Source organism: Saccopteryx leptura, chromosome 6 (assembly GCF_036850995.1).
Source record: "Saccopteryx leptura isolate mSacLep1 chromosome 6, mSacLep1_pri_phased_curated, whole genome shotgun sequence".
NCBI classification, from domain to species: Eukaryota; Metazoa; Chordata; class Mammalia; order Chiroptera; family Emballonuridae; genus Saccopteryx; species Saccopteryx leptura.
The window spans coordinates 54,992,427-55,020,423 of record NC_089508.1 but is presented as its reverse complement, the minus strand read 5'-3'; the positions used below and the strand labels follow the sequence as shown (position 1 = coordinate 55,020,423).

At 47.8% G+C, this 27,997-nt stretch overlaps 1 protein-coding gene and 1 long non-coding RNA gene across 3 annotated transcripts in view; one reads left to right on the top strand and one right to left on the bottom strand.

Annotated features, from left to right (window-relative positions):
• SNX1 (sorting nexin 1) overlaps window positions 1-9,464 on the top strand; it is a 48,947-nt gene extending 39,483 nt beyond the window's left edge. Inside the window, exons 8-15 of the mRNA XM_066344160.1 lie at window positions 417-492; window positions 3,260-3,373; window positions 3,568-3,661; window positions 4,695-4,900; window positions 7,137-7,280; window positions 7,880-7,960; window positions 8,444-8,515; window positions 9,017-9,464. Of these exons, the coding sequence (XP_066200257.1) occupies window positions 417-492; window positions 3,260-3,373; window positions 3,568-3,661; window positions 4,695-4,900; window positions 7,137-7,280; window positions 7,880-7,960; window positions 8,444-8,515; window positions 9,017-9,067 (838 nt within the window). The 3' untranslated portion in view covers window positions 9,068-9,464. The remainder of the gene's footprint in view (window positions 1-416; window positions 493-3,259; window positions 3,374-3,567; window positions 3,662-4,694; window positions 4,901-7,136; window positions 7,281-7,879; window positions 7,961-8,443; window positions 8,516-9,016) is intronic.
• Window positions 1-27,982, bottom strand: LOC136377413 (uncharacterized). Of its 2 annotated transcripts, XR_010746298.1 has the most exons (4): window positions 27,865-27,982; window positions 19,711-19,793; window positions 9,752-9,845; window positions 1-230 (listed from the first exon to the last, which is right to left on the bottom strand). It is a non-coding gene; the product is annotated as an uncharacterized lncRNA (long non-coding RNA). The 2 variants fall into 2 exon arrangements; XR_010746297.1 differs by lacking the exon at window positions 1-230 and having other exon boundaries at window positions 9,751-9,845.
• Between the last annotated feature and the right edge of the window lie 15 nt (window positions 27,983-27,997).

Sequence of the window (27,997 nt, the reverse complement as noted above, 5' to 3'; positions counted from 1 at the left end):
GAAATCTTAGACTGGATTGTGAGATGTTCACTGTAGTTAGAAGTTGGAAACTTGGATGAATGACAGATTCACACCTTCATTGTGTAACTTCCCCTCAGTCTCTTACATTCTCATCTTGTGAATATCCTGTCTGCCTTCATGTCCCCATCCTGGTAGACAGCCATCCTCTCCTTCTTGGACAGTCAAATATGAGTAACTGAGGTCTCTTTCTGATCAGTTATTTTTCTTTCCTGTTTAGAAAGAACATAAACTGTGAAGAACATAAACTTGAATGTGTTTACAAGTAAAGTCGTACTTAAGCGCCTTATCTGAGGACATATTGAAGTAGTGGGACACACTGTAACCCCACCAGCACTGTACGACCCCCCAAAGCGGGGAGGCCGACTTGACTAACCAGATAACTGCCTACCCCACAGGTACCTGCAGAGGGTTGTGAGCCATCCTACCATGCTGCAGGACCCTGATGTCAGGGAGTTCTTGGAAAAAGAAGAGGTTAGTATTGTACAGACCAGATTTCATGATTTATAGCTGTCCCTGGTGAAATGAAACTAGTTCATTCAATAAATATTTGAACACTTAGCATGCATATAGGCTAATAACAGCCTATATTCTAGTTTGTAAACCCCTAAGAGGGAAAAGTATTTTTCAGCTCTTGAAAGAAAAGAATCTCTCTGCCTACAATTAAAAATAACTGGTTGTAGAGGTCACAGTGCAACCTAGTTTTCTTATTTTTTTTTAATTTTGAAATTAAATTTAATAGGGTGCTGTTGATCAATAGGAGTACATGGATTTCAGGTGAACATCTCTATAGCATTTGAACTGTTGATTGTGTTGTGTGCCCATCACCCAAAGTCAATCATTTTCTGACCCCGTATATTTGATATTTGTCCCTTTTTACTCCCACAACTTATTTTTCTTTTTTTCTTTTTTTGTATTTTTCTGAAGCTGGAAACGGGGAGGCAGTCAGACAGACTCTTGCATGCGCCCGACCGGGATCCACCCGGCACGCCCACCAGGTGGCGATGCTCTGCCCATCCGGGGCGTTGCTCTGTTGCGACCAGAGCTACGCTAGCGCCTGAGGCAGAGGCCACAGAGCCATCCCCAGCGCCCGGGTCATCTTTGCTCCAATGGAGCCTTGGCTGCAGGAGGGGAAGAGAGAGACAGAGAGGAAGGAGAGGGGGAGGGGTGGAGAAGCAGATGGGCGCTTCTCCTGTGTGCCCTGGCCGGAAATCGAACCCGGGACTTCCACACGCCAGGCCGACGCTCTACCACTGAGCAAACTGGCCAGGGCTATTTTTCTTATTGGATCAGCACAGCGATCTACTTGGCAAGTCCTTGGCATATCTTTCATAGGTTACTACTTGGCTCAAACTGGATACGTTTTTTTGTGCCAGGAGCTGAGAGGCATTGGTTCAAAATCAGTTACCACAAACCACAGAACTGCCATGTAGCAAAAGTGTTGATTCAAGCGGATAGTCTTTTCTCGCAGGCTATGTGTAAGCTATTCATGACTGTGAGAAATGGAGACAGCCCAACTGCTATCAATTGAAGGATTAGGTAAAACATCAATACAACAAATACTTGATTCTCATCATAACAGAAAGTATACAGGAATGTTTATATATACTTGCAGGAAGCATATATTAAAAGAATTATAAAAGCAAAACATGTAATAGCATGAAAATATAGCTGTAGAAAGATGTTAGTCATTAAGAATAAAAAGAAAAATAAGAATGAAAAGAAATGCTAGAATAAAACAGTATCATAGGAAAGAAAACTAGAAGGAAATAAATGAAAGGGTAGGACTATCATTTTGTATTTTTCATTTTGTTTTTAATTGTTAAATTTTTCTTTATTTGTATATATAGTAATCTAGTGAAGAAAATGCTACTAAGTATGTGGGTGTTTCCCCCCCTAAATGGAACTTTTTAATTAAAAATTCTGTCTAATGCTTTAAATCTTTTTCTTCCTCCTCTGGGATTCCTAAATCCATTCTTCCATTTCACCCACTTATCCCCACTTTGTCTCCCCTAGAACAGGGCTGTGTACAGTGGCACTATTGACACTTTAGTTTGGATCCTTCTTTGTTATAGGAGCTGTCCTGTGCATTGTAAGTTTAGCAGCATCCCTGGCTCTGTCCACTGGATGCTAGTAGCTACCTCCTCCTGGTTTTTTTTGTTTTGTTTTTGTGACAAAGACAGAGAGAGAGACAGAGAGAGGGACAGATAGGGACAGAGAAGACAGGAAAGGACAGAGATGAGAAGCATCAACTCTTCATTGGGGCACCTTAGTTGTTCATTGATTGCTTTCTCATATGTGCCTTGACTGGGGGACTCCAGCAGAGCTAGTGACCCCTTGCTCAAGCCAGTGACCGTTGGGCTCAAGCCAGCAACCGTGGGGTCATGTCTATGATCCCACGCTCAAGTAAGTGACCCTGCGCTCAAGCTGGTGAGCCTGCGCTCATGCTGGCGACCTCGGGGCCTTGAACCTGGGTCCTCTGCGTCCCAGTTCAATGCTCTATCCACTGAGTCACCACCTAGTCAGGCAACCCCCCTCTCAGTTTTAACAACAAAAATTATCTCCAGCATAGCCAGATGTCCCCTGGGGGGCAAAATGCACCAAGTTGAGAACTACTGCCCTAGTGTCCTAAACACTAAGTTTAATTTTTCAGCATGTGCTATATACATATATATAGATTCGTCAGCATCCCTCCCATGCCTTAGGAAAGTAGTAAAAGACTGAAACAATCAAAATGTATAAGTAGTTGGCATGTTTGGCTTAATTACATCATCACTAAATGCAGCCTTGATCTGAATAAATAATGCTCCTATCCTTGGATCTTTAATCACTGGGGGAAATCCAAATGAAATCACAGCACAGCTTCAAAGTCTGAAAACCTGAAGTCCAGCTGTGTGCAGAGTATGCTAATCCAAAGGAACTTCTAACTTTTAACAAAGGCATACTTGGTATTTATGTACTTCATGTTGAGACTATCTCAATATTAGGTCACCTGCCACATAACATTTACACTGTACTTTCTGCATACAATATCAAAAGCAGAAAATTTTGCTGATTCTGTTTAGCATGATTCTTTGATTTTTTTTCTGTACATGCTGGTGAGGGATTTGTCTGCTTTTGAAAACAACAATCTACAGTTCAAATAATTTGTTTGGGCATACCATCTGATGGATACTAATTCTTCTGAACCTAAAATAGGGGCAGCAGATAACTTGCCAACCCTGCCTTCTTGGTCTTGTAGCTGCCACGCGCTGTGAGTACCCAGACATTGAGTGGCGCTGGTCTCCTCAAGATGTTCAACAAAGCCACAGATGCAGTCAGCAAAATGACCATCAAGATGAATGAATCAGACATTGTGAGTAGCCCTGTACCTCTCAGCTTCCCTGCTCCCTCAGGCTTATGGGTCAGAAGCCCTAAGGAATCCTGACATTTCTGAAATTAAATTTCTTTTTAAGATAATTCAGTCCTTTTTTTAAAAAAACTGCTAAAGACTGTGGTCTGTACCTATGTGAGTAGCCTCCATTAAAGCTCTGGGCTTGTGTGTTTCAGTGGTTTGAGGAGAAGCTCCAGGAGGTAGAGTGTGAGGAACAGCGCTTACGGAAACTGCATGCTGTTGTGGAAACTCTAGTCAACCATAGGAAAGGTAACGACCTCTACCTCTGCAGTGCACTTGGAGCTGGGGAGGTCGATGTTTCCAGGGAGCTGGAGATGGCAAGGCATGCTGCTTCCAAGCCTCTCAGCCACTCAGCTTGAAATTCTCAGCCCACTCGGTCCTTGATGTTCTGATTGGAAAGATATGCTCTGCATCTCTGGGCAAGAACCATGATTCAGCCACTATGGGGGCTGTGCTTTCTACCCGGGAGGTGTGGGAGGCCATCCAGGTATAGCTGGGCCTGGGACACAGGCTACTGTGGGTATGATTTGAATTAGGGGCTTATTATCCACAAAAAGATGTCACACACTTTAGCTACATGGCCACATGAACAACTTGTAAATGTAAGGGAAACCAGATATGTCTCCTAACCCTTCCTCACTTTTCTTTGTGGGATTTGCTTAAGAGCTAGTGAATTTTTCCAAGTTTGAATGGGTTCCTTCTCTGTCTTAAGCATGCTAATCATTGGAAATCTAAACGGGCAAAAAACACATTAGAATGAAACCAGTGTAAGGGTTGGCAAAATATGGCCCAGTGCTTTTTGCTGTGAGCTAGACCAGTTTTTTGTTTTGTTTTTACTGATTGATTTTAGAGAGAGGAAGGGAAGCATTCATTTGTTGTTCCACTTAGTTGTACATGTACTGATTGCTTCCCAAGTGTGCCCCGAGTGGAGATCAAATCCACAACCTTGTTTTGGGACAACACTTACCGACTGAGCTAACCAATCAGGGCCAGCTAGGAACAGTTTTTACATTTTTAAAGGGATGAGTTAAAAAAAAAAAGAGAAAGAGAGCATGTAACACCATATGTGGCCTGCAAAGCAGGTGCCTCTCCCTGCTTGTGTGACCACGCTTGTGTGACCCTCACTTTCTGAATACAGTTGGCTGTGCTGTAAGTGACTGGGTTACAAAGCCCACAGGTGCCCGGTATGCAGGGGCAGCACAGCTGAGACATGCCATTCAGTGCCAGCTGACTTGTCCCTTTTCCTTGTGAGATGAGGTATCTGCTATCTTCCTCCTTCCAGAGCTAGCACTGAACACAGCCCAGTTTGCAAAGAGTCTAGCTATGCTCGGGAGCTCAGAGGACAACACGGCTTTGTCACGGGCACTCTCTCAGCTGGCTGAGGTGGAAGAAAAAATTGAGCAGCTCCACCAGGAACAGGCCAACAATGACTTCTTCCTCCTTGCCGAGCTCCTGAGCGACTACATTCGCCTCCTGGCCATAGTCCGAGTAAGCTTCTGTTTCCTTTCCTCCTTCTCCTTCCCTTCATTTAACTTATCTTACCTTTACTCTTGCCCTTCTCCAAAAAATTTCATTATACCTCAAAATAGGTGTTACTTTTTTATATTCTCAAGAGAGAAGGTATCCTGTGAACCAAGAAATCCATTTAACTGTTAGCTAGTTATCACTCCGTCATTTTGAGGCCTACGGTGAGTTTTTTAAATGCATTAGGAGAAAAGCCCACTCTTGAGTTTCCAAGTAGGCCCCCTTGTTATTGCTGACAGCAGGCAGCACCCTCCACGTTCCTTCTTCGAGCCAGGTTCTCACAGACCTGCCGCCCTGGCCCGGAGCGGTGGTTCCCTCAGCCCTTGGTCTTTGCCTCCTTCACAGTCAGCGGTGGCTTTGCCCGGGTAGGAGCTCTTGCTGGCTTCCACTTGTCCTCCAGTGTGAGCAGTCAGGTAACTGCACAGATCAGCTCGGCATGCACGGAGAGAGCTTCTCACAGAGCCTGCTGTGTGCTGTGCTGACCCCCTGGTAACAACACTTCAGCCTGCCCCTCAGGTCAACACCTCACCTTTTCTCCTGGGACCTGGACAGTCTGGTTTCCCATGACCTTTCAGAGCAACCCAGGAAGCCAGTGGTGTTCGCTCTCACATGGCCTCCCGGGACCAGGATGTATGAGCCTCTGAGTTGGAACAGAGCCACCTCCACCCGCCATCCATCTCCCCGACGGGAGCTCCCGTGTAGTCAGAGCCGAGCTGCTCCTGGGCTCTCCTTCCCTCAGTGGGAGAGTGGCTTAATAGAGCCTGTGGGGTTGTTCATTGTCCTCTCCCGTTTCTATTTGGTTTGCAAACTCCAGAGTGATAAGAAGCTGGAAAAATACCCTGCTTTGGAATTCTTAGAACTGGTCAGACTACTTAGACTGGAGAGCCATCCCAGGGAAGAGTGCTGTCTGGGGGACTTTCAGAGAGGAGCAGTGTTTGGGATCTCTGGAGAGCGTAGTGCTTGGATATGACACAGGCCGGGTGCCCCTGAGGACGAGTAAGGGGGCCCTGGCCTAGAGCTCCAGGTGCTGGGCAGCAACTGGAAGCTGGACTTTTCTCTGAGACTTTTTACCTGCCCTCCTCACAGTCAGGAGCTGGTGGGGAGATAAGAGAGATGGGCAGATGTTTCTTTGCCTGAACCTGGAGCTGCACCACTGTGAGCCCAGGGGTTTCTTTTGAGTCTTACTTAGAAATGAGGTCACCCTTTACTTAATCTTTTGACTTTGAACTGTTAAAAAATTTCAAGTGAGCCCCAGTGACACTGCTGGAGAAAGTGAATTTGGTGGCATTTCACTCCCTGAGGTTCAAGTTTTGGCAAAGCTCTGTACCAAGAATGCCTAGAAAACATCCAGGGAGCGCAGATCTTTTGCCCAGCCTGTCTCTTGAAGCTGCAGAGCCAGTGGGCATGTGGGACAGTTCGGTTGGTCCGACATCTGTCCTCTGGAAATGTTGATTGTGTTCAGGGGACTGGAACCAAGAAAACCAGCAAGAGGATTTTAGGGAGCTTCTTGGGGGCCTTGGTATAGCCTAGAGCAGTTGAGTGTGTGGATGGAATAAAAGCGTGTCCCTGCAGTGGCTTTAAGTGTGTCAAGATCTGTCAGGTTAACCCTGTAGACTCTTTGGGTGTCAGTTAAAGGCTGCTTTCATACATTGGCCTTCTCTGATATGTCTCCCAGGCTAGGCTACGTCCGCAGCTTTATTATCGTATGCCGCTTGTTTTTGTCTGTACTCTGCATATTTGTAATTACTGTTGATAATTATTAATGTAATGTCGGTCTTTTCTATTAGATTATAAGCTCTATGAGAGCAGACCCATGTGTTTCATTCCCACTGTAGTTCCTGGTGTGGCAGGCAGTCAAGAAAAGTGTGTAGGTTTATGGACTGACTGATCTGAGGGAGGCCATTTGGAAGCTGTAGTACCAGGCACGGCATCGGGCCACCTACTGTGTTCCCAGCCATCTGTCCAGCCTCAGGCCTCAGGCGTGGAATGAAGCAGCATGGCGCTGGCCCACTGGAGGCTTGGACAGGATTCTTACCCAGGCTTGTGCTTTTTGACGTTAAACTGCAGCTGGGCACTAACTCTCGCCTGCAAAATCTGCCCTTGCTCGTCCTTCCCTAGCCCACTTGCTGGGAGAGCCCCAGGCCGAGCCTTGGAGCTCCTGCAGGGCTGGTTGTGCTCTTTCCCAACACCTCCCCCACAGGCTGCCTTCGACCAGCGCATGAAGACATGGCAGCGCTGGCAGGATGCTCAGGCCACACTGCAGAAGAAGCGGGAGGCCGAGGCTCGGCTGCTGTGGGCCAACAAGCCTGACAAGCTGCAGCAGGCCAAGGATGAGATCGTAGAGGTGAGGCCCCAAGGCAGCCCTGCAGGGGTGTTCTACTGGCCCCTGCCTGAGCCTGGGTGCTGTCCCACCCAGAGGCTTGGAACTCCACAGCAGGCTCGAGAGTTGGCCGGGTGTCAAGGACGGCAGCACTGGGGAAGCCTCTGAGAATGAGTCCTGGAGTCCCGGCTTGCCTTGAGGCCTGCCCGTCCTCTTCCTGTTTCACCCACACTTGCCAAATCGGAATCTCTGCTGGGAGGTCCTGGCTGGGTCTTTGAAATCCAAGGTAATTCAGATATGCACCCCTGATGACAACTAAATTCAGCTCTCGGGGCTCCCATCCTTGCTGGTGAGTGCCAGATCCAGAGGCCCTGGCATCACAGAGCTGTCCTGAGCACCAGGATTGGCCAGGAGCCAGGCATCTCTTCCAGCCAGCCCCAGAGGTGGCCTTCTGCTGGCCGCTGACTTACATGCTGAATCCCCATGTGGTGTCTGATCTTACCCAGAGGGACAGACAGACATAATGACCAACTGAGGTCTCATATATAGAATTGCTGTCCAAAGGCAAAGACTAATAATGATATTATAACATTAAGTGATCCTTTTTTCCTTTTTCTCTCCAGTGGGAGTCTCGAGTGACTCAGTATGAAAGGGACTTTGAAAGGATTTCAGCTGTGGTCCGAAAAGAAGTTATACGATTTGAGGTGAGAGAGAAGATCTTACTTCTGACGAGAGTACAGTGCCTGCTTTAGTAGTGGTGGTTTTGTCCAAGTCTATTAAATAGAGGGACAGATGGAGCTGCCAGTGACCTGGCAGTTGTTGTGAAGAGGTGTGGCTGTGTGTGTGTGTGTGTGTGTCATTGTGTTCATGTTTGTGTGTCTGTTCCTAAGGCAAAGTGGGTGTTCCATACTCGATGCTGAACTAGAACAGTAAAACACAAAGCTTACAGCTGTCATATACCCTTCGGTCCCCTGCCCTGTCTTCTCCCCTTCCCCACACCCCGCCATGCTAGAAAGCCTCACAGGACCATGTGGCAGAGGCTGTTTGACTGGAAATTAATAGCTATTTCAGCTGCTGCCTCTGCTTCCTGAGGCTGTGTTTGGCCTTGGTCATCAGTAATCACCATCCTGTCAAGAGGGGAAGAAGCAGCTGTCTGGGTGGTCAGTGTAGAATCCTGTCTCCTATAGAAAGAGAAATCCAAGGACTTCAAAAACCATGTGATCAAGTACCTGGAGACACTCCTGTACTCACAGCAGCAGGTATGTGAGTTACGTGTGACTTTAATCCTCTACTGCATGCTCGGAAGGTGAGCTGTCTGCATGTGGCTTTGGACAGGCTGGGCTGGCCCCGTGCTGGAGGCTGCTGTGCCCTGTTATAATCAGTGATAAATGTAAGCCCCGTTGCTCTGACATGGAGCGTCCATTAGGAAATTTTGCTAATCAGGGTTGCCCTAGCCCTAAAATGAGTTCTAGGCCCCCATTGTGGGGAGTGAACTGAGCTGGACAAAGCCGCGGCCCCCACGGGTATTTCCTCCGGGGCAGAATCAGGACTGTCTTCAGAGATTATTCTAAGTCGAGAGAGAGACAAGGGCTGTGTGGCTGACTAGCCAGTCTGTCCCACGGTCCGTTCTTAGCCTAGCCACATCCTCAGCTTGGCCTCACCTCGGGCCTCCACTTGGGTGGCACTGTGCTTGCTCCCCTCCTAAGCTCAGGCTCTGCCACTAGATGGGGCACTTGCTTACTGTCCCCGCTTCCTTGCAGCTGGCAAAGTACTGGGAAGCCTTCCTTCCTGAGGCAAAGGCCATCTCCTAATGGACCAAGGACACCAGAGCCCACCTGCCTGACGCTGCCTTTTTATACACTGCCCTCTTCCACCTCTGCTGAGCCCAGTGATGCATCCTGCCTAACCTGGACTTCACCCTTCCTCCCTACCCACAACCAAGCTGTCCCCAGTCATTCTAATCGTTACTTCATTTAGCTTCTATATATATTTTCTTACCTGAGAGAATAGTTTCTTGCTTTAAGCAAAAGACCTATAATAGGTGGTGGAATTATGGGATAGGGGTGGAGTATTGATATAAATATATAAATACAAATGTATATTTTTCAGGATGTGGTTAGGAACTGGGGATAACGTTTTCTGTTACTCCTGATGGTGCCATGAAAAGATTATGTAATAAAATATTTTAAAATCAGGCCACGTGACTCAGAGTGGTGGTGCTTTTTCCTTTAGACTGGGGTGCGTTGGGAAGCAGGTCTGACGCTGCCAGGCAGAGTGGGTCTCTGTCCACAGGGTTCATGACCATTGCTGCTGCTTCTCTGTGGCACCGGGGTGTCTTTTCCTCTGTTTGCAGCAGCTGCATGTCTGCGGGTCTTTAATCTGTTTAATTCTGGTTCCCACTTCTTTAGAGAAGGAGTTTTAAAGACGTCTCTTACAGTAAGAGGGGCAAAACCAGTTCTCCTGCAAAGGAGGCCGACTTTCTCTTTCATACCTACCCTGTTCCCTGAGCTGCCCAGGGTGCTGAGTCTTGCCTTCTGAGAGCAGAGTCTTGGGTTCTGAACTGCTTTTTGCCACACTTCAGAACTCATCCTGAAAAGTGTAGAGGAGTGATAAGTAGTTAGTTCTCTATCCCCGTAGACAAGAGCTACGCACTCTGCTTCTAGATAAGTTCGTCCAAGAGTTCCAAACCATTTCAGGTTCCAAGAAGCTTTACTGTCAGAATGGGGCATGCCATCAACAGGTCCAGTGTTGTCAGCACAAGCTGAAGGCCTTCAAAGAGGCCTCTGTACTGGCCGGGCCAGAGAGGCTGCAGCTCAGATGTGCTGCTGCTGGACTTCCCTCAGCTATGTCCACCTCTGCTTGAGCTCGCTGATCAGAGGGACCCCTGAGCTGCTCTGCGGGGCGGGGCTGGCTCACTGCCTGCCTTGTGAACCTCGCCACTCCTGCCCCCCCACCACCAAAGATGCCTCTGCCTGAGGCGCTCCAGACCTGCTGTCATTTATTTTTGTGGGTGGTTCAGTTTGGGGAGGGGCAGCCTGAGGCAAGAGAATGCAGTATGTGGCACTGATTTCCAGTGCACTGGCCTAGGGGTTAGGGGAGTGTCAGAGTAATTTTTGTCAACACGTTGGTTGTTTTTAAGTCACTCAGTCTCTTTCTACCCCTTCCCCCCAATATGCTTAGCACCTTTGATTTGACCCTTTCAGTCTTTCTTACATGCTTGCTTTGGCACAGCTGTAATAATATAAAATATTTTGTATCCTTCCTTCCTGCCTTTATCATTCAACACTGTATATAGCATTAGGGTTTTCTTCTATGTTGTTATGTATCTCCACAAACTTTATCTGTAAAGCTATGTCATTGTAAGTCAGAGTGACTGTATCATAATTCTGACTCATCCCTTGTTGTTGGATTCTTGGTTTGTTTGGTAAATTTTTACATTTTAATATAATTTCAAACTTATAGAAAAGTTACAAGACTATCCCAAAGAACTTGAATATATTCTTTACCCAGATTTCCCAAGTATTTACACTTTACCAGATGCTTTATGACGTAACAATTTGCTATATCTATTTTTACGTGTATTTTCGGAGTCATTTGAGAGAGTAAGTTGCACATGTTGTATCCCTTTCCTCGAAAATTTCAGCGTGCATTTCCTTAAGAACAAGGACGGTCTCTCATAACCATAGTACAGTTGTCAAAATCAGGACATTTAACACTGATATAATAAATACTGTTATCTCACCCATGGTCCATTTTTAAATTTTGTCATTTGTCCTAGTAATGTCCTTTATAGCAACTCCCTTTTTCTTGGTGCAGGACCGTATGTTATATATATTTAGTTGTAACAGATAATTACATGCGTCTTTTTTACTCTAGAAGAGTTCCTTGGCCTTTCATTGCCTTGGCATTGTTGAAGAATACAGGCCAAGTATTTTGTAGGATGTTTTTCAATTCGGATTAAAGGCTGAATGGTTCCATATGACTAGATTAGAGTTCTGCACATTGGGCAGGAACATCACAGAAGTGATGTCAGTTGGTCCCATTAATGCTAAAGTCAAGTCTGATCCTTCAGTTGTTGATGTTTGCCAGGTTTTTCCATTTTAACTCTTTATTTATTTATTTATTTATTTTTTATGAATTTGGAAACGGGGAGGCAGTCAGACAGACTCCCGCACGCGCCTGACCAGGATCCACCTAGCATGCCCACCAGGGGGCGATGCTCTGCCCATCTGGGGCGTCACTCTGTTGCAACCAGAGCCATTCTAGCGCCCGAGGCAGAGGCCACGGAGCCATCCTCAGTGCCCGGGCCAACCCTGCTCCAATGGAGCCTTGACTGCGGGAGGGGAAGAGAGAGACAGAGAGGAAGGAGAGAGGGAGGGGTAGAGAAGCAGATGGGCGCTTCTCCTGTGTGCCCTGGCCGGGAATCGAACCCGGGACTCCCGCACGCCAGGCCGATGCTCTACCACTGAGCCAACCGGCCAGGGCCTAGGTTTCTCGATTTTAAATTTACTATTTTCCACTTGGTAATGAACAAATAATCTGTGGGGAGATACTTTGAGATCATGTACATTATTTTATTCCTCATCCAATGTGATTGTCTAATTCTGTAATATCTTCTACATTTATTAGTTGGCATTCTACTTCTAAAGAAAAGTATCTTTTCTACCTGACCAGGTGGTAGCACAGCAGATAAAGCATTGACTTGGGCATGGGCTCATCTGGTTTGAGCAAAAAGCCCACCAAAAAAAAAAAAGGCCCTGGCCGGTTGGCTCAGTGGTAGAGCGTCGGCCTGGTGTGCAGGAGTCCCGGGTTCGATTCCCAGCCAGGGCACACAGGAGAAGCGCCCATCTGCTTCTCCACCCCTCCCTCTCTCCTTCCTCTCTGTCTCTCTCTTCCCCTCCCACAGTCAAGGCTCCATTGGAGCAAAGATGGCCTAGGCACTGAGGATGGCTCCGTGGGCTCTGCCTCAGGTGCTAGAATGGCTCTGGTTGCAACAGAGCGACGCCCCAGATGGGCAGAGCATTGCCCCCTGGTGGGCGTGCCGTGTGGATCCCGGTCGGGCGCATGCAGGAGTCTGTCTGACTGCCTCTCCGTTTCCAACCTCAGAAAAATAAAAAAAAAATTTTAAAAAAGCATCGGCCCTGGCCGGTTGGCTCAGCGGTAGAGCGTCGGCCTGGCGTGCGGGGGACCCGGGTTCGATTCCCGGCCAGGGCGCATAGGAGAGGCGCCCATTTGCTTCTCCACCCCCCACTCCCCCCTCCTTCCTCTCTGTCTCTCTCTTCCCCTCCCGCAGCCAAGGCTCCATTGGAGCAAAGATGGCCCGGGCGCTGGGAATGGCTCCTTGGCCTCTGCCCCAGGCACTAGAGTGGCTCTGGTTGTGGCAGAGCGACGCCCCGGAGGGGCAGAGCATCGCCCCCTGGTGGGCAGAGCGTCGCCCCTGGTGGGCATGCCGGGTGGATCCCGGTCGGGCGCATGCGGGAGTCTGTCTGACTGTCTCTCCCCGTTTCCAGCTTCAGAAAAAGACAAAAAAAAAAAAAAAAAAAAAAAAGCATCGACTTGGGACACTGAGGACCCAGGTTCAAAAACCCAAGGTCGCCTGACCTGTGGTGGCGCAGTGGATAAAGCGTCAACCTGGAAACGCTGAGGTTGCCGGTTCAAAACCCTGGGCTTGCCTGGTCAAGGCACATATGGGAGTTGATGCTTCCTGCTCCTCCCCCCTTCTTTCTCTCTCTCTCTCTCTCTCCCCCCTCTCTATAATGAATAAATAAAATCTTAAAAACAAAACAAAACAAAAACCCAAGGTCATTGGCTTGAGGTGGGCTCATCCAACTTGAGTGCAGGCTCACCAACTTGAGTGTGAGGTTGCCGGCTTGAGCATGGGATTATAAACATGACCCCATGGTCACTGGCTTGAAGCCCAAGGTCACTGGCTTGAGCAAGGGGTCAGTGGCTCAAATGGAGCCCCCAGTCAAGGCACGTATGAGAAGAAACCAATGAACAACTAAAGTGCCACAACTATGAGTTGATGCTGCTTATCTCTCTCCCTTCCTGTCTGTCCCTCCCTCTCTCTTTTGCTTGCTTAAAAAAAAGAAATACCTATTTTCCCTCTTTATTTTATTTTTTATTATTTTTACAGTGACAGAGAGAGAGTCAGAGAGAGGGATAGGTAGGGATAGATAGGAACAGAGAGAGATGAGAAGCATCAATCATTAGTTTTTTTCGTTGCGAAACCTTAGTTGTTCATTGATTGCTTTCTCATATGTGTCTTGACCGTGGGGCTACAGCAGACCAAGTAACCCCTTGCTCGAGCCAGTGACCTTGGGTCCAAGCTGGTGAGCTTTGCTCAAACCAGATGAGCCAGTGCTCAAGCTGGCAACCCCTGGGGTCTCGAACCTGGGTCCTCCGCATTCCAACCTGGGTCTGACGCTCTATCCACTGCGTCACCGCCTGGTCAGGCTATTTTCCCTTTTTATTAACATGCATGTTTATCAATATGTATGAATGGATTCTATTTTACTCAAAACTGCAAGCCATTGTTTTGGGGTTTTTTTAGATTTTATTCATTTTAGAGAGAGGAGAAAGAGAGAGAGAAGGGGGAGAGGAGTAGGAAACATCAACTCCTGTATGTGCCTTGATCAGGCAAACCCAGGATTTTGAACTGGTGACCTCAGTGTTCCAGGTCAACACTTTATCCATTGCACCACCACTGGTCAGGCTGTTTTTATTTTTAATCCATCCCAGATTTCTAGCAGGCTCCTGTATCTTTTTAACATGTTCCCTTCATTTCTTGAAAATTCTTTTTCCAAGTGAGAGGAGGGGAGATAGAGAGACAGTCACATGCACCCCGACAAGGATCCACCCAGCGATCCCTGTGTGGGGTCCATGCTCTGCCATCTGGGGCCATGCTCTCAACCAAGCTATTTTTAGTACCTGAGGTACAGAGGCTCCATGCAGCCATCCCCAGTGCCTGGGCCAATGTGCTCAAACCAAATGAGCAATAGACGCAGGAGGGAGAGAGAGCAGGAGAGAGAGAGAAGAGGGAGGGTAAAGGGTGGATAAGCAGATGGATGTTTCTCCTGTGTGTCCTGACTGGGAATCAAATCTGGGACAACCACACACTGGGCCGATGCTCTACCGCTGAGTGAACCAGCCAGGGCCTCCTAACTTTTTCTAAAAAAAATTTTATTCATTGAGTTTTAGAGAAAGAAGAAGGGAGAGAGACAAAGAAACATTAACCTGCTATTCCACTCATTCATGCTGTTATTGGTTGTTTCTTGAATGTGCCCCAACTGGGGATCAAACCTGCAAGCTTGCATGCTCCAACCAGCCAAGCTACCCAGCCAGGGCCAATTTTTTTTTTAACACTTTCTTTTCTGGCTTAACAAGATGTTTCAAACTTATATTGTATCTTCTCTGCCCCAGCTCTGGAATCAGCCATTTCACTAGGGAATCTTGAGTCCTTATTTAATTTTTTAATAAAGTAATTTGAGCCTGACCAGGCGGTGGCGCAGTGGATAGAGCATCAGACTGGGATGCAGAGGACTCAGGTTTGAGACCCCAAGGTCGCCAGCTTGAGCGTGGGCTCATCTGGTTTGAGCAAAAATTCCACCAGTTTGAGCCCAAGGTCGCTGGCTCCAGCAAGAGGTTACTCGGTCTGCTGAAGGCCCGCGGTCAAGGCACATATGAGAAAGCAATCAATGAACAACTAAGGTGTTGCAACGCGCAATGAAAAACTAATGATTGATGCTTCTCATCTCTCCGTTCCTGTCTGTCTGTCCCTGTCTATCCCTCTCTGACTCTCTCTCTCTCTCTGTAAAAAAAAGAAAAGAAAAAGAAAAAAGAAAAGAAGAATTAGATATTAAAAATTATGAATTCAGACTGATGATTCCAGTCTAGGCCATAGGCCCTATGGCATAGGGCTTATTCTAGTTTTCTCCCTTTTCCACATTTATAACTTTCTTCTCCAAAGACACTTAATTTTAAAACTCTTTCTTTGCTTTGTTATGATTTATGTTCCATCCATTGATTGTCTTAATATAAGTCTGTTTTTATTTCCTTGGGTGGGACTGTCCTCTGGTTTCAGAACTTCCTCCTCAGCCCCCTGCGTCCCGAGGCTGACAGCCAGATGTCTGCAGAGCTGTGCACTTCTGTGCAGCTGCAGACATGGAAATCAAGGAAGCCAGTTGGGGTATGAGTATGAGTCAGAGGCCTATACACTGAATAGTGGTACAAAAGAAGGAGTTATCTCACTGGGGACTTAGGAAGAAGAGATTTGTAGAGAAGGGGATGCTTGAACTGTGTCTTAAAGGTGAAGAGGTGGCCTAGCCAGGCGGTGGAGCCGTAGATGGAGTGTTGGACTGGGATGCAGAGGACCCAGGTTCGAAACCCCGAGGTTGCCAGCTTGAGCGCAGGGTCACTGGCTTGAGCGTGAGATCACAGACATGACCCCATGGTCGCTGGCTTGAGCCCAAAGGTCGCTGGCTTAAGCAAGGGGTCACTTGGTCAAGGCACATATGAGAAAGCAATCAACAACTAAGGTGCCGCAACGAATTGATGCTTGATGCTTCTCATCTCTCTTCCTTCTTGTCTATCTGTCCCTATCTGTCCCTCTCTCTGTCTCTCTCTCTGTCTCTGTCAAAAAAGAAAAAAAAAAGGTGAAGAGGTGTTTGTTTCTTCTACTGGGACCACTTTGCCTTCCTGGTCCTGGCAGCAGGAGGTAGCACATCTAGGGAAATAGAAGTGGCGCACGGTGGCCAGTCAGGTCACTGCGTGGCCCACCAAGAGGGGTAAGCAGGAGCCAGGTCACACACACACTGCCTGGTGTGACTTTTGAACATTACCAGGCACTTTGAACATTACCCTGGAAGTGTGGGGAGCTACTGAAGTGACTTAAGCAGGAAGTAACGTGGTCATGTATGATTTAGACATATCAGGTCTAAGACGGACGAGGAGAGCAGTGAGACTCATCCCAGCCAGCTGAGAGGTGGAGAGCGCAGTGGTAATGGGGCTGGCGCTCAGGGGAGAGGTTCAGGAAGTAGCGATGGAACCACTGGGATCTGGTCTCCTAAGGGAGGAGAAAGTGCAAACTAGCATGACCCACAGGGGCAGGTTTCTGGCTTGGATTTCAGGGTAGACTGAAGCCCTTCAAGACACAGGTAACACAGGAGGCCAAATAGGTTTGGAGCAGATGGGAGGATAAGCAGTGGGGAATCAAGTGTTGACCTGGTGGTACAAGGGGCTCCTGTGAATAGGAAAGGACACAATGCTGAGAGGTGGGGGATACAGAGTGAAAGAAGGCTTTATTTTTTATTTAAAGGTGGGTCAGGCTTGACATGTTAATAAAATTCAGAGGAGAGAAGGGAATAGCCATCAACGCCACGAGTGGGAACAAATGCAGAGTAGGGAACAGGAAAGAGATGAGGGGCGGAGAGGAATGCTCTCCTGCTCTTAATCGTCCTCAGGACCCTTGTGTACCTATTTTGAGTTATGTGGTTTAGAGAAGAGGTATGGAGATGAAACTACACTTCTGCTTCCCCGAAGAATCTCTGGGCGCTGAGTCCTGAAGATGAGGACTCAGAGCTGGAAGAACCCCAACATTCAGGACTACTCTTCACAGTGACAGAATAAATGAAGATGACTACGCAAAGATGCCCACAGCATTGTTTACAGTTGTAAAAATTGGAACAAGTCTAAATGTATGGCACGGAGGGAGTAAATGAATTATGGTACATAATACAATTGGATATTATAGTCATAGGAAATGATTTACAGCTATAGTCATTGACAATGAAAGATATTTTTGAGTGAAAAAAGTAGCTTAGGCCCTGGCCGGTTGGCTCAGTGGTAGAGCGTCGGCCTGGTGTGCGGGGGACCTGGGTTCGATTCCCGGCCAGGGCACATAGGAGAAGCGCCCATTTGCTTCTCCACCCCCCCCCCCTCCTTCCTCTCTGTCTCTCTCTGCCCCTCCTGCAGCCAAGGCTCCATTGGAGCAAAGATGGCCCGGGCGCTGGGGATGGCTCCTTGGCCTCTGCCCCAGGCGCTAGAGTGGCTCTGGTCGCGGCAGAGCGACGCCCCGGAGGGGCAGAGCATCGCCCCTGGTGGGCGTGCCGGGTGGATCCCGGTCGGTCGGGCGAATGCGGGAGTCTGTCTGACTGTCTCTCCCCGTTTCCAGCTTCAGAAAAATACAAAAAAAAAAAAAAAAAAAAAAAAAAAAGAGAAAAGTAGCTTATAGAATTGCATGTAGCCTGACCAGGCGGTGGCGCAGTGGATAGAGCGTCAGACTGAGATGCAGAGGACCCAGATTTGAGACCCCAAAGTCACCAGCTTGAGCACAGGCTCATCTGGTTTGAGCAAAAGCTCACCAGCTTGAGCCCAAGATTGCTAACTCAAGCAAGGGGTCACTCGGTCTGCTGTAGCCCCCCCCCCCCCATCAAGGCACATATGAGAAAGCAATCAATGAACAACTAAGGTGCCACAAAAAAGAATTGATGATTCTCATCTCTCTCCCTTCCTGGCTGTCTGTCCCTATCTGTCCCTCTGTCTGACACAAAAAATAAAATAAAATAAATTGCATGTATGATACAGTCCAAATTTATATAAAATTATATATATATATGAAGGATGTTGATTGAATTGTTAATTATGCTTGCTTCTAAGGATGGAATTTTGCATGATTTAACATTTTTATACCATTTTATATTGCTTGTAATTTCTCTATTTTATAATCATAAAAATTAAATAAAGCTATTTTTATTATGGAAAAATAATGCAGTGCATCCTTTGAGGCTTCCTTTCTAAGTTTATTCTTTTTTTTTTAATTTTTTATTTATTCATTTTAGAAAGGAGAGAGAGAGAGGAGAGAAAGAAGGGGGGAGGAACAGGAAGCATCAACTCCCATATATGCCTTGACCAGGCAAGCCCAGGGTTTCGAACCGGCGACCTCAGCATTTCCAGGTTGACGCTTTATCCACTGCGCCACGATAGGTCAGGCTATTCTCTTTTTTTTTTTTTTTTTTTTTTTTTTTAATAATTTTATTTTTTTAATGGGGCGACATCAATAAATCAGGATACATATATTCAAAGATAACATGTCCAGGTTATCTTGTCGTTCAATTATGTTGCATACCCATCACCCAAAGTCAGATTGTACTCTGTCACCTTCTATTTAGTTTTCTTTGTGCCCCTCCCCCTCCCCCTTTCCCTCTCCCTCTTCCCCCTCCCCCCGTAACCACCACACTCTTATCAATGTCTCTTAGTCTCACTTTTATGTCCCACCTACGTATGGAATAATGCAGTTCCTGTTTTTTTCTGATTTACTTATTTCATCTAAATTTATTCTCAGGGAAGCTTTCTTTGATTCACTTTTCATCCTACCCCAAGGCTGGAATGGGGGCCAACCTCCTTATAGCTCTTGGCGAGGAGCTGTGTCTGTCTTCCACTTCAACCTTTGCTCTTCCCCATGCTTGTGCAATGTGATCTCCTCAATGAACCTCCTGGGTGCTGAACTCCTTAGATCAGGGACTACCTGGTAGTTCTTACTCTTGTGGGTGCCTTCACCCCACTGCCAAAGGCAGCCTGTGGGCAATGGCTACCTTAGGCTCTGGTAGTTATTGTTTTATGAGCCTAGGGGCCCTAATCTTGGGGGTTTTTTTTAAGAGATTCAGAAATCAGGCCTGATTTGGGTTTCAGTAGGCCTTGCTATGGTTGGCAGGATCCGTGCTCAGGTGCCCTAGGTGGGGCCTGAAGTCTGGGAGGTGACAGCCACCTGCCCCAGGGCTTGCTTCTTCTTGCCTCCCCCTCCCCCCTGTCTCGGGGAAATGAATGCCCCTCTGGTTGTGATGACCAGACCTTTGGGGCAGAAAGCCCCTCCCCCACAAGACTGTTCAGAGGAAGCCACTGCTCACATGCAGAGGGTGTACTTTGGGTCCACAAAAACCCTCTTCAATCTAAGATAGGCCCTAAGGGATGTGACAATTGTTTCCAAATGACTGTCTCCTCCTAGCTTCAGAGCTCTCAGCTTCCTCTTCCGTTCTGAGTGACAGCAGTAATGACCAAGGGGCCCAACCAGCAGTTCACTTCATGAGAACATCAGCAGCAGAACATTGAGGCCGTGGATGCAGGGTGGTATGCAGACTGCCCCGATGTTCCCTTCCCACCCGGAGCCTAGTAGTAAAAGCTGCCCTGTGTCAAACATCTACTCGGTACCTGTGTGCTCTGCCAGGTGGGCGTCATCATCTCCATTCAAAGACTGAGGCCCCGAGACCTGAAGAAGCTTGCCCGAGGTCACGCCCCAGGCTTATCTGCACCCAATCTGCTTGACGCAGCTTGTCTTCTATACCATATCCCACGGGGTCCATAGGAAGGGACAAGAGGAACCCGGCCATCAACTCTCTAAATTGTTTTCTTATAGACCTTAATAAATCCGTAGGTTAGGACTGTTAAGGGTGTTACCCACCTGACCTTGCAGGCATCTGAGCTCTTCTGACACCTGTGAGATACTCCCTCCTAGACATCCAGTGTGTGGCCCAGGAGCAGGAGCTGGAAGACAAAGCAGCAGTGGGTGAGTAGCTGGGATCATTAACAGCAGAGAAAAAACACTCCTCTTGCCAAGAAATCTCAGAGCACCTAGGGCTAGTGTGGGAGACTAGGGCACTTCCATTCTGGACTTTGAGGCTAAGGGCTGGAGCTCCTCCTGGCCACTGGCCTGGCTTTCCTGTCACCCTCAGGTCTCGGTCCCACAACTCTCTTCACAGTAAACCCTCCTGACTTGAGGGTACCTGCATGCATCTTTTTTCCTTGAACCCCAGTGCATTGCTCCTTGAACCCTAGGAGGGGCTGATTGGTTGGTCCACTGACATATTCCAAGGTGTGCTCAGAGTTTTTATAACACCAGAACCCCACCCCCTGCCCCAGAAGCTGTACTGCCGTGGATGCCAGGTGGCCGGGGTCACTGCCAGCTCCCCTGCTCCAGTCCTAGCTCATGTCGTCCGAAGCAGCTGAGCTGCCTCTGTAGTCTGGGAAGGGGCATGTGGTTCCTGGGAGGAACCCTGCTGGCTGAAGCCCAGGGGTTGGAGCCCACCTGGCCCTGAGAAGAAGGCCACCAGCCTACCCTGAGCCCAACTTCGCTTTCATGGTTGGGCTCAGGCAGGACATGTCTGTCAGAGGTGCCTCTCCAGGGCCCACTTCACCTCACACTTCAGTTTCCTCATTTATAAAATAAAGAATTTAGACTAACTCAATAATTTAATATGTTTCAGCAGCAGAACTTTTTTTTTTTTTTTTGTATTTTTCTGAAGTTGGAAACGGGGAGGCAGTCAGACAGACTCCCGCATGCGCCCGACCGGGATCCACCCAGCACGCCCACCAGGGGGCGACGTTCTGCCCATCTGGGCCATTGCTCTGTTGCAACCAGAGGCATTCTAGCGCCTGAGGCAGAGGCCATAGAGCCATCCTCAGCGCCCGGGCCAACTTTGCTCCAATGGAGCCTTGGCTGCAGGAGGGGAAGAGAGAGACAGAGAAGAAGGAGAGAAGGAGGGGTGGAGAAGCAGATGGGCGCTTCTCCTGTGTGCCCTGGCCGGGAATTGAACCCGGGACTCCTGCATGCCAGGCCGACGCTCTATCACTGAGCCAACTGGCCAGGGAGCAGAACTATTTTTTAGACATCTACACTAAATTACAGTATTAAAAACAAAAACATTCTTTACTGTATTATATTTCTTTTACAGAGACAGAGTCAGAGAGAGGGAAACACATGAAAAGAGAGAGATGAGAAGCATCAATTCTTCATTGCAGCACCTTAGTTGTTCATTGATTGCTTTCTCATATGTGCCTTGATCTGGGGGGCTACAGTAGAGCAAGTGACCCCTTGCTCAAGCCAGCAACCTTGAGTCAAGCCAGCGAGCTTTGGGCTCTAGCCAGAGACCCCACACTCAAGCTGGTGAGCCCCGCTTAAGCCGGATGAGCCTGTGCTCAAGCCGGCGACACTGGGGTTTCGAACCTGGGTCCTCTGTGTCCCAGTCCGACACTCTATCCAGTGCGCCACCGCCTGGTCAGGCTTTTTTTTTTTTTTAAATTTTATTTATTTTTTTTACAGAGAGAGAGTCAGAGAGAGGGATAGACAGGGACAGACAGACGGGAACGGAGATGAGATGAGAAGCATCAATCATCAATTTTTCATTGCGCGTTGCGACACCTTAGTTGTTCATTGATTGCTTTCTCATATGTGCCTTGACCGTGGGCCTTCAGCAGACCAAGTAACCCCTTGCTCAAGCCAGCAACCCTGAGTCCAAGCTGGTGAGCTTTTGCTCAAACCAGATGAGCCCGCGCTCAAGCTGGTGACCTCGGGGTCTCGAACCTGGGTCCTTCCGCATCCCAGTCCAATGCTCTATCCACTGCGCCACCGCCTGGTCAGGCTCTTTTATTATTATATGAAACTTAAAAGTGTACTATATTTAAAAGGCAAGCAGTAAATATTCTGAGGCTGTTAGAATGAACAGTATAGTTGCTAATTTACACCAATCTCTGCTTCCAATTTATTCTTTTACCTTATTTTGGTTGCATAATATTGAGAAAATCAGGAAAATCCTGATCACGGACTTAGTAGTTAAAATAATTAGTAGATTTTTTTTTTTTAAGTAGCCGTGCAATTTCAGGATACTGAAAGAGGAATAGTAGTTTTTTTTTTATTGTTTCAAGTTGAATCAGTAACAGTATATAGGATGAATCATATAATTGTCAATATCTCACAGTTCTGGCCTATAAAACAGCAAATTCATATAATTCAGTCAAATAATAACATGCATTTACTGTGTGCCAAGCCCCACACTTAACACTTGAAAAGCATGACGTCAGTGAATCCACACAGCTCTGCCTATACAGATAAGGACCCTGATGCACAGGGAGTTGTCCAAGCTTGCTCAGGTGACCATAGCCGGCCTGGGTGGAGCAGTCCAGGCCCAGCCTTCTTTAAGCAGCCCCTGGGTGCTGGGTCCCCTCTGGGCCAATCTGCCTCTGGCCATGTGCCTCTGGCCACCTGCCTAGAGAAAAGAATCCAGCCTCTGTGCCCAGCAGCGCCTGCAGCCCAAGGCCCAGGAGCTGTTTGTTTTCTTAACAGAATTAACCAAACTTCCCTACCAGAGTTGTCGCAGCCCAGCAAAAGTAGTGACAGTGAAAGGGACTCTGTGTGATGCGATAGGAGGGTGAGGGCCCCAGCTGGGACCAGGAACAGAGATCTATCCCACATCTGACCCAACCTGCCCCCCCCCCCCCCCCCCCCCCCCCCCCCCCCCCCGCTTAGGGGCCTGTTGGGGGCAACACTCTTCCTCCTGCTCTCTGCTTGGCCTTGATCCTCATCTCCAGGCTCCAAGTCTGCATAGTGGGGCAAGAGTGGCCCCGCTCCTTGACAGGGCTGCCGTGGGAGTTGAGGCCAGTGTCTACAATGTGGTCCCCAACCAGAACAGACAGCATCACCAGGGCACTTGTGAGGTTCCATGCCAGGCCTACTCATTCAGAAAACAGGTCAGGGCCCTCTGACATCTGACAGACCACAGTGTTGATGATGATGCTTGTTGAAGTCGGAGAACCACTGCTCTATTATCTGATCTGGAAATACTCTGGCCAAGAAGATGTAACCAACCAGTACTTTTAACCAACTTTCGCCCAGAAACTTGGACATTAAATTCATGTGTTAAAAAATGACAGAGCCTGGCCGGGCAGTGGCGCAGTGGATAGAGCATCGGACTGGGATGCCGAGGACCCAGGTTCGAGACCCCGAGGTTGCCAGCTTGAGCGAGGGCTCATCTGGTTTGAGCAAAGCTCACCAGCTTGAACCCAAGGTCACTGGCTCAAGCAAGGGGCCACTCAGTCTGCTGAAGGCCCGCGGTCAAGGCACATTATGAAAAAGCAATCAATGAACAATTAAGGTGTTGCAACGCGCAAAGAAAAACTAATGATTGATGCTTCTCATCTCTCCATTTCCTGTCTGTCTGTCCCTGTCTAACCCTCTCTCTGACTCTCTTTGTCTCTCTGTAAAAAAAAAAAAAAAAGATACAGCCTGACCAGGCAGTGGTGCAGTGGATAGATCGTCGAACTGGGATGCGGAAGGACCCAGGTTTGAGACCCCAAGGTCACCAGCTTGAGCGCGGGCTCATCTGGTTTGAGCAGAAGCTCACCAGCTTGGACCCAAGGTCGCTGGCTCGAGCAAGGGTTACTCAGTCTGCTGAAGGCCCACAGTCGAGGCACATATGAGAAAGCAATCGATGAACTAAGGTGTCACAATGAAAAACTGATGATTGATGCTTCTCATCTCTCTCCATTCCTGTCTGTCCCTATCTATCCCTCCCTCCAACTCTCTGTCCCTGGTGGGAAAAAAATGATAGTGAAAAGACAAGGATTGTTCAGTATAACAACTCTTTCTAAAAATGGAAGTCACTTTAAAGGGTTCCCCACCCATCATACAGAGTCTGGAACTCAACTCAGTGTTCATATACTGAGAGCTGGCCAATGCTTGATGTATACAGAAAATAAACTTTTCCTTTTATTGTAATATTTACTTTGGGGTTTCTATCATCTCCTCTCAGGAAAGTATTTCCTATAACTTGTCCTCTCTCCCAGACACACCTTAAATGGATCTGGTTTTTCCTCATTCATCTTTACTGGAGCGCCATGGAATGCTATGGAATTTTCCAGATCAGTCATATCAAATCTCTCTGTGTAAGCCCTGGCTGGTTTGCTTAGTGGTGGAACATTCGCCCAGTGTACATCCCGGATATTGTGTTGTTGTTGTTTTGTTTTTTGGGTTTTTTTTTTTACAGAGACAGAGAAAGAGTCAGAGTGAGGGATAGACAGGGACAGACAGACAGGAATGGAGAGATGAGAAGCATCAATCATTAGTTTTTCGTTGCGCATTGCAACACCTTAGTTGTTCATTGATTGCTTTCTCATATGTGCCTTGACCGCGGGCCTTCAGCAGACTGAGTAAGCCTTGCTTGAGCCAGCGACCTTGGGTCCAAGCTGGTGAATTTTTGCTCAAACCAGATGAGCCCCCGCTCAAGCTGGCGACCTCGGGGTCTCGAACCTGGGTCTTCCGCATCCCAGTCTGATGCTCTATCCACTGTGCCACGGCCTGGTCAGGCTACATCCCGGATTTGATTCCTGGTCAGGGCACACAGAAGAAGTAACCATCTGCCTCTCCCTCCCACCCCCTTTTTCTCTCTCTCTTCCTCTCTTACAGTCACAGCTCGATTAGTTCAAGCACATCGTCCCAGGTGCTTAGGATGGCTTCATGGAGCCTCTGCCTCAGGCACTAAAAATAGCTCAGTTGTGAGCATGGCCCAAGATAGGCAGAGCATCAGCCCAAGACAGGGGTTGCAGGGTGAATCCTGGTCAGGGCACATGTGGGAATCTATCTCCCCTCCTCTCACTTAGAAAAGAAGAAACTCCCTGTGTAACTAGTGATGAATATCCATTGAGTTGAGGCTTCTCAGAAATACTGGGAAACTAAGCAAATATCAAGGTGGACAACAATGTGAAGAGAAAGAGAGACAGAGCGGGAGGAAGGGAGAGAGAGAGGAATAGGGAGAAAGAGAGAAGTCTAAGTCTGAAGGTGTAAAGAGCATTCCTGTTGTTACCCCTTGCTCACCTTCCTCTAAGAACCCTTTGGCAAGCCCTTCTTCCTTCCTACCTCTATCCCAGGCCTCTCCCTGCCCCTGCCCTTCCCCAACACCCCTCTCCCCCATTCATATAGTCTTTCTGTTAACAAATGTTTTTTGAGTGTCTACTACATGCTTGGCATCATGCTGGCAAACACTGACAAGACAGACTAGGTCCCTGGCCTGATTACACTCAGAGTCTGGGGCAGAGTCTAGGAAATCAGGAAGACACAAAATAAACAGTAGCCACATTTTGGAATGACTGCATAGACAAGGTGATATGATAAAGTGATCAGGAAGGACGGCCTCTTTGAGGAGGTTTTAAGAAAACCCATCAGGTAAAGAGTTAAAGAAAAGTGTTCCAGGGAGAGGAATCAGCAGGTACAAAGGCCCTGAGGCAGGAAAGAGCTCATTAGGTTTGAACAATTGGAAGGTCACTATCTGGAGCCTGGTGCAAGGAAGACAGGAGCAGAGGAGAGAACAGGCTGGATTAGGTCTTTTATAGCTCTGGAGATTGTGGTGGGAGGAGACTGGGTTTGTTCTACGTGCAGTGGGAAGCCTTTGGAATGTTTTAAGCAGATGCCTTGAGGACAATTTGTGCCTCTAGGTAAAGAATGGACTTTGGGGGAGGCACAGAAAACAGGGATATCCATTTGGAGACGGCCGTTTTCTAGGTGGTAGAAATAGAAGCAGAGGGGCAAACAGTCATTAGGATAGATGACTAAGAAGTTTAGAGTTCTGGGGTCCAAGGAGAATCCTCCTGGGCAGTAGGAAAAGCAGAGAAGGGTCCCTGAATGATGGGGGCCCTAGTGTAAGGAAGGAAATGAAACTCTAGCACTTCTCCTCAAGGTGGGTCATTTCCCTTCCAGACAGTTTCACCTTCCCGATTCTAGGGCCCCTGTGAGGATAGAATTTGGGGGAAGAAAGTGTGAGACATAGTATGGGTGAGACTTGCTTTTTCCCTTTTGAGGTCTTTTCAGCTTCTGTTGGGGGCAGAGCTGAGAACAGAGGGTTTCTGCTCCAGCTCAGAAGTACCTCTGCACTAGCAGGGCATGGAGTGAGTCAGTGGTCTGCAACCTCACCCCCCAAAACAGGTACTCTGCTTCCTGCTTCCCACCATGAGGCCTCCCACTAAGTGTGCGTTCTTGCAGGCAGGGCCTTCCCTCTCCCCATCACCCACCCCAGTCTTTGTAGGGGAGTCAGTGGAGTAGACTCTGCTGAATAGAACAGCTCCCTTTTGGCTGAGGGGTAGGAGCCAAGAGGTAGGAGCAGAGACCCTTTCTCGCACAGGAGGTGAGAGTTATAGATTAAATTCTGTCACATACCCAGGAAGACCCTGCCAGAGGGGTGGGCAAGAGCAGCCTAGTGCCACCTTCTACAGTCCCTTTTCTCCATCTATTGCCTTGAACACCAATGCCACCCAACCACCCATCTCTGCCTCCAGGACAAACCCATAAGCTGCCATTTTCTTAACACACCCACTCTGCTGAGGGATTGTAAAGCCAGTAGCCATGGCTACTATCACAGCAGCCCTGGCCCATGCAGGTTCGCATTGGATTCGGAAAGTCAGTAAAGAAACAACGGAGCCAAAAACTGGTGGGCCATAGTTTTTAATTCTAGCTTGCACCTGGCGGGCAAGCAAAAACACACACTGGGCTCCAAAATCCACTCACATTCAGTGCTCACAAAGCTACTGACTTATCCGAGTTTCCTAGAATCAAAGGTTTCTAGCTCACCAGACTTTATTCACCTCTGTTCCCCATCTCCTTCCTTCTCCCTGCACAAACTCTGCACTAACTGGCTTCTCACTCAACACTCCGCCATCTTGGCTGCTTCTTCTGGCCTCCTTCACGTGGCCTTTCTCTGCTCTCTCATGCTAATCATCCCAGGAACCAAGAGAGAGCAAGCTCCCGTTCTGCCCCTATTTTATAGTGTAGAAATCCAAACCTTTAATCCAATATACAAAATAGGGAAGTCTCTAATACAGTCACTTTCTGAGGCATGATTGGATTATGCCACCCCACAAAGGGTGGGAAAGGCTTAGTCCTAAAACCAAGCCCCAGGCTACAAGGATCTTGCCTGCCCACAGCCCGCCCCCAACACACATTAATATCACCTGGGCGACGGCTTCCACGTGGGCAGCACCATCTTTAACAAAGTGAGCATAATATATTTTATCTGCCCAACAGGGATTAACAGGAATCACCTCACTCAATTTTCACACTATCCTGGAAGAGGCATATTATCCCAATTTTGCAGATGAGCACAGGCAGTGGTAGGATTTATCCAGTTCACTCTAGTTCGGTAGAACCAACACCTGATTTTTTGTTAAGTTTGGCAAACCGGTTGTTAAAATGACACTTGTAATCAGGGTTCTAAGGTGGGCCCCTGGGCAGCCGCCCAGTGTAGAAATCACAAATTTATATTCCTTATTTTTTTTAACATTCATCTGCGCAACAGTGTATTCTAAGCACTCGCTCGTAGTAATGTTCATCCCATCCACAGGTGAAAAAAATTGCAAGTAAGGACATCAATCAAGAAGCAAAATGGAAGAATCTTTAAAAAGATTACTGTTTTTTTTCCAGGTATTAATATTTTTCATTAACGTTTGAAAACTCTTATAATCTAGTCTTGTGTACCTGTTTTACTCTTATTTAATTATTAAATACATGAAATAATAAACTACCTTTGGTATATGTTTTTTTTAATACGTAAAACAGTCATTAGGGCAGAGAACTGATTGTTAAATTATTTGAATCCCACCACTGAGCACAAGTCTACACAATTTGGAAAATCCAAGCTGTCTGACCCTTAAAGCAGAGCCTAGGACTAGTGCACAACTGCCTCTTGCAGGGCACGATGAATGTATAAACAAACCAACCAACCAACCGGAATGAAGGAAGGGGTTTGTGGATGCTGAGGGAAAGAGACATCAAAACCAGATAGGGTCCAAGCCTTACCCAGGGTGGCTGCTCTCACAGGGTCCAGGCTGAAGGAGAAGAGACAAGGATTGGGGTGGCCGGGGATAGGTGTGAAGAACCAAAGAAACATCCCTTGTTGGCTCCTGAGGTAGGCGCCCCGCTCCCTCCATGC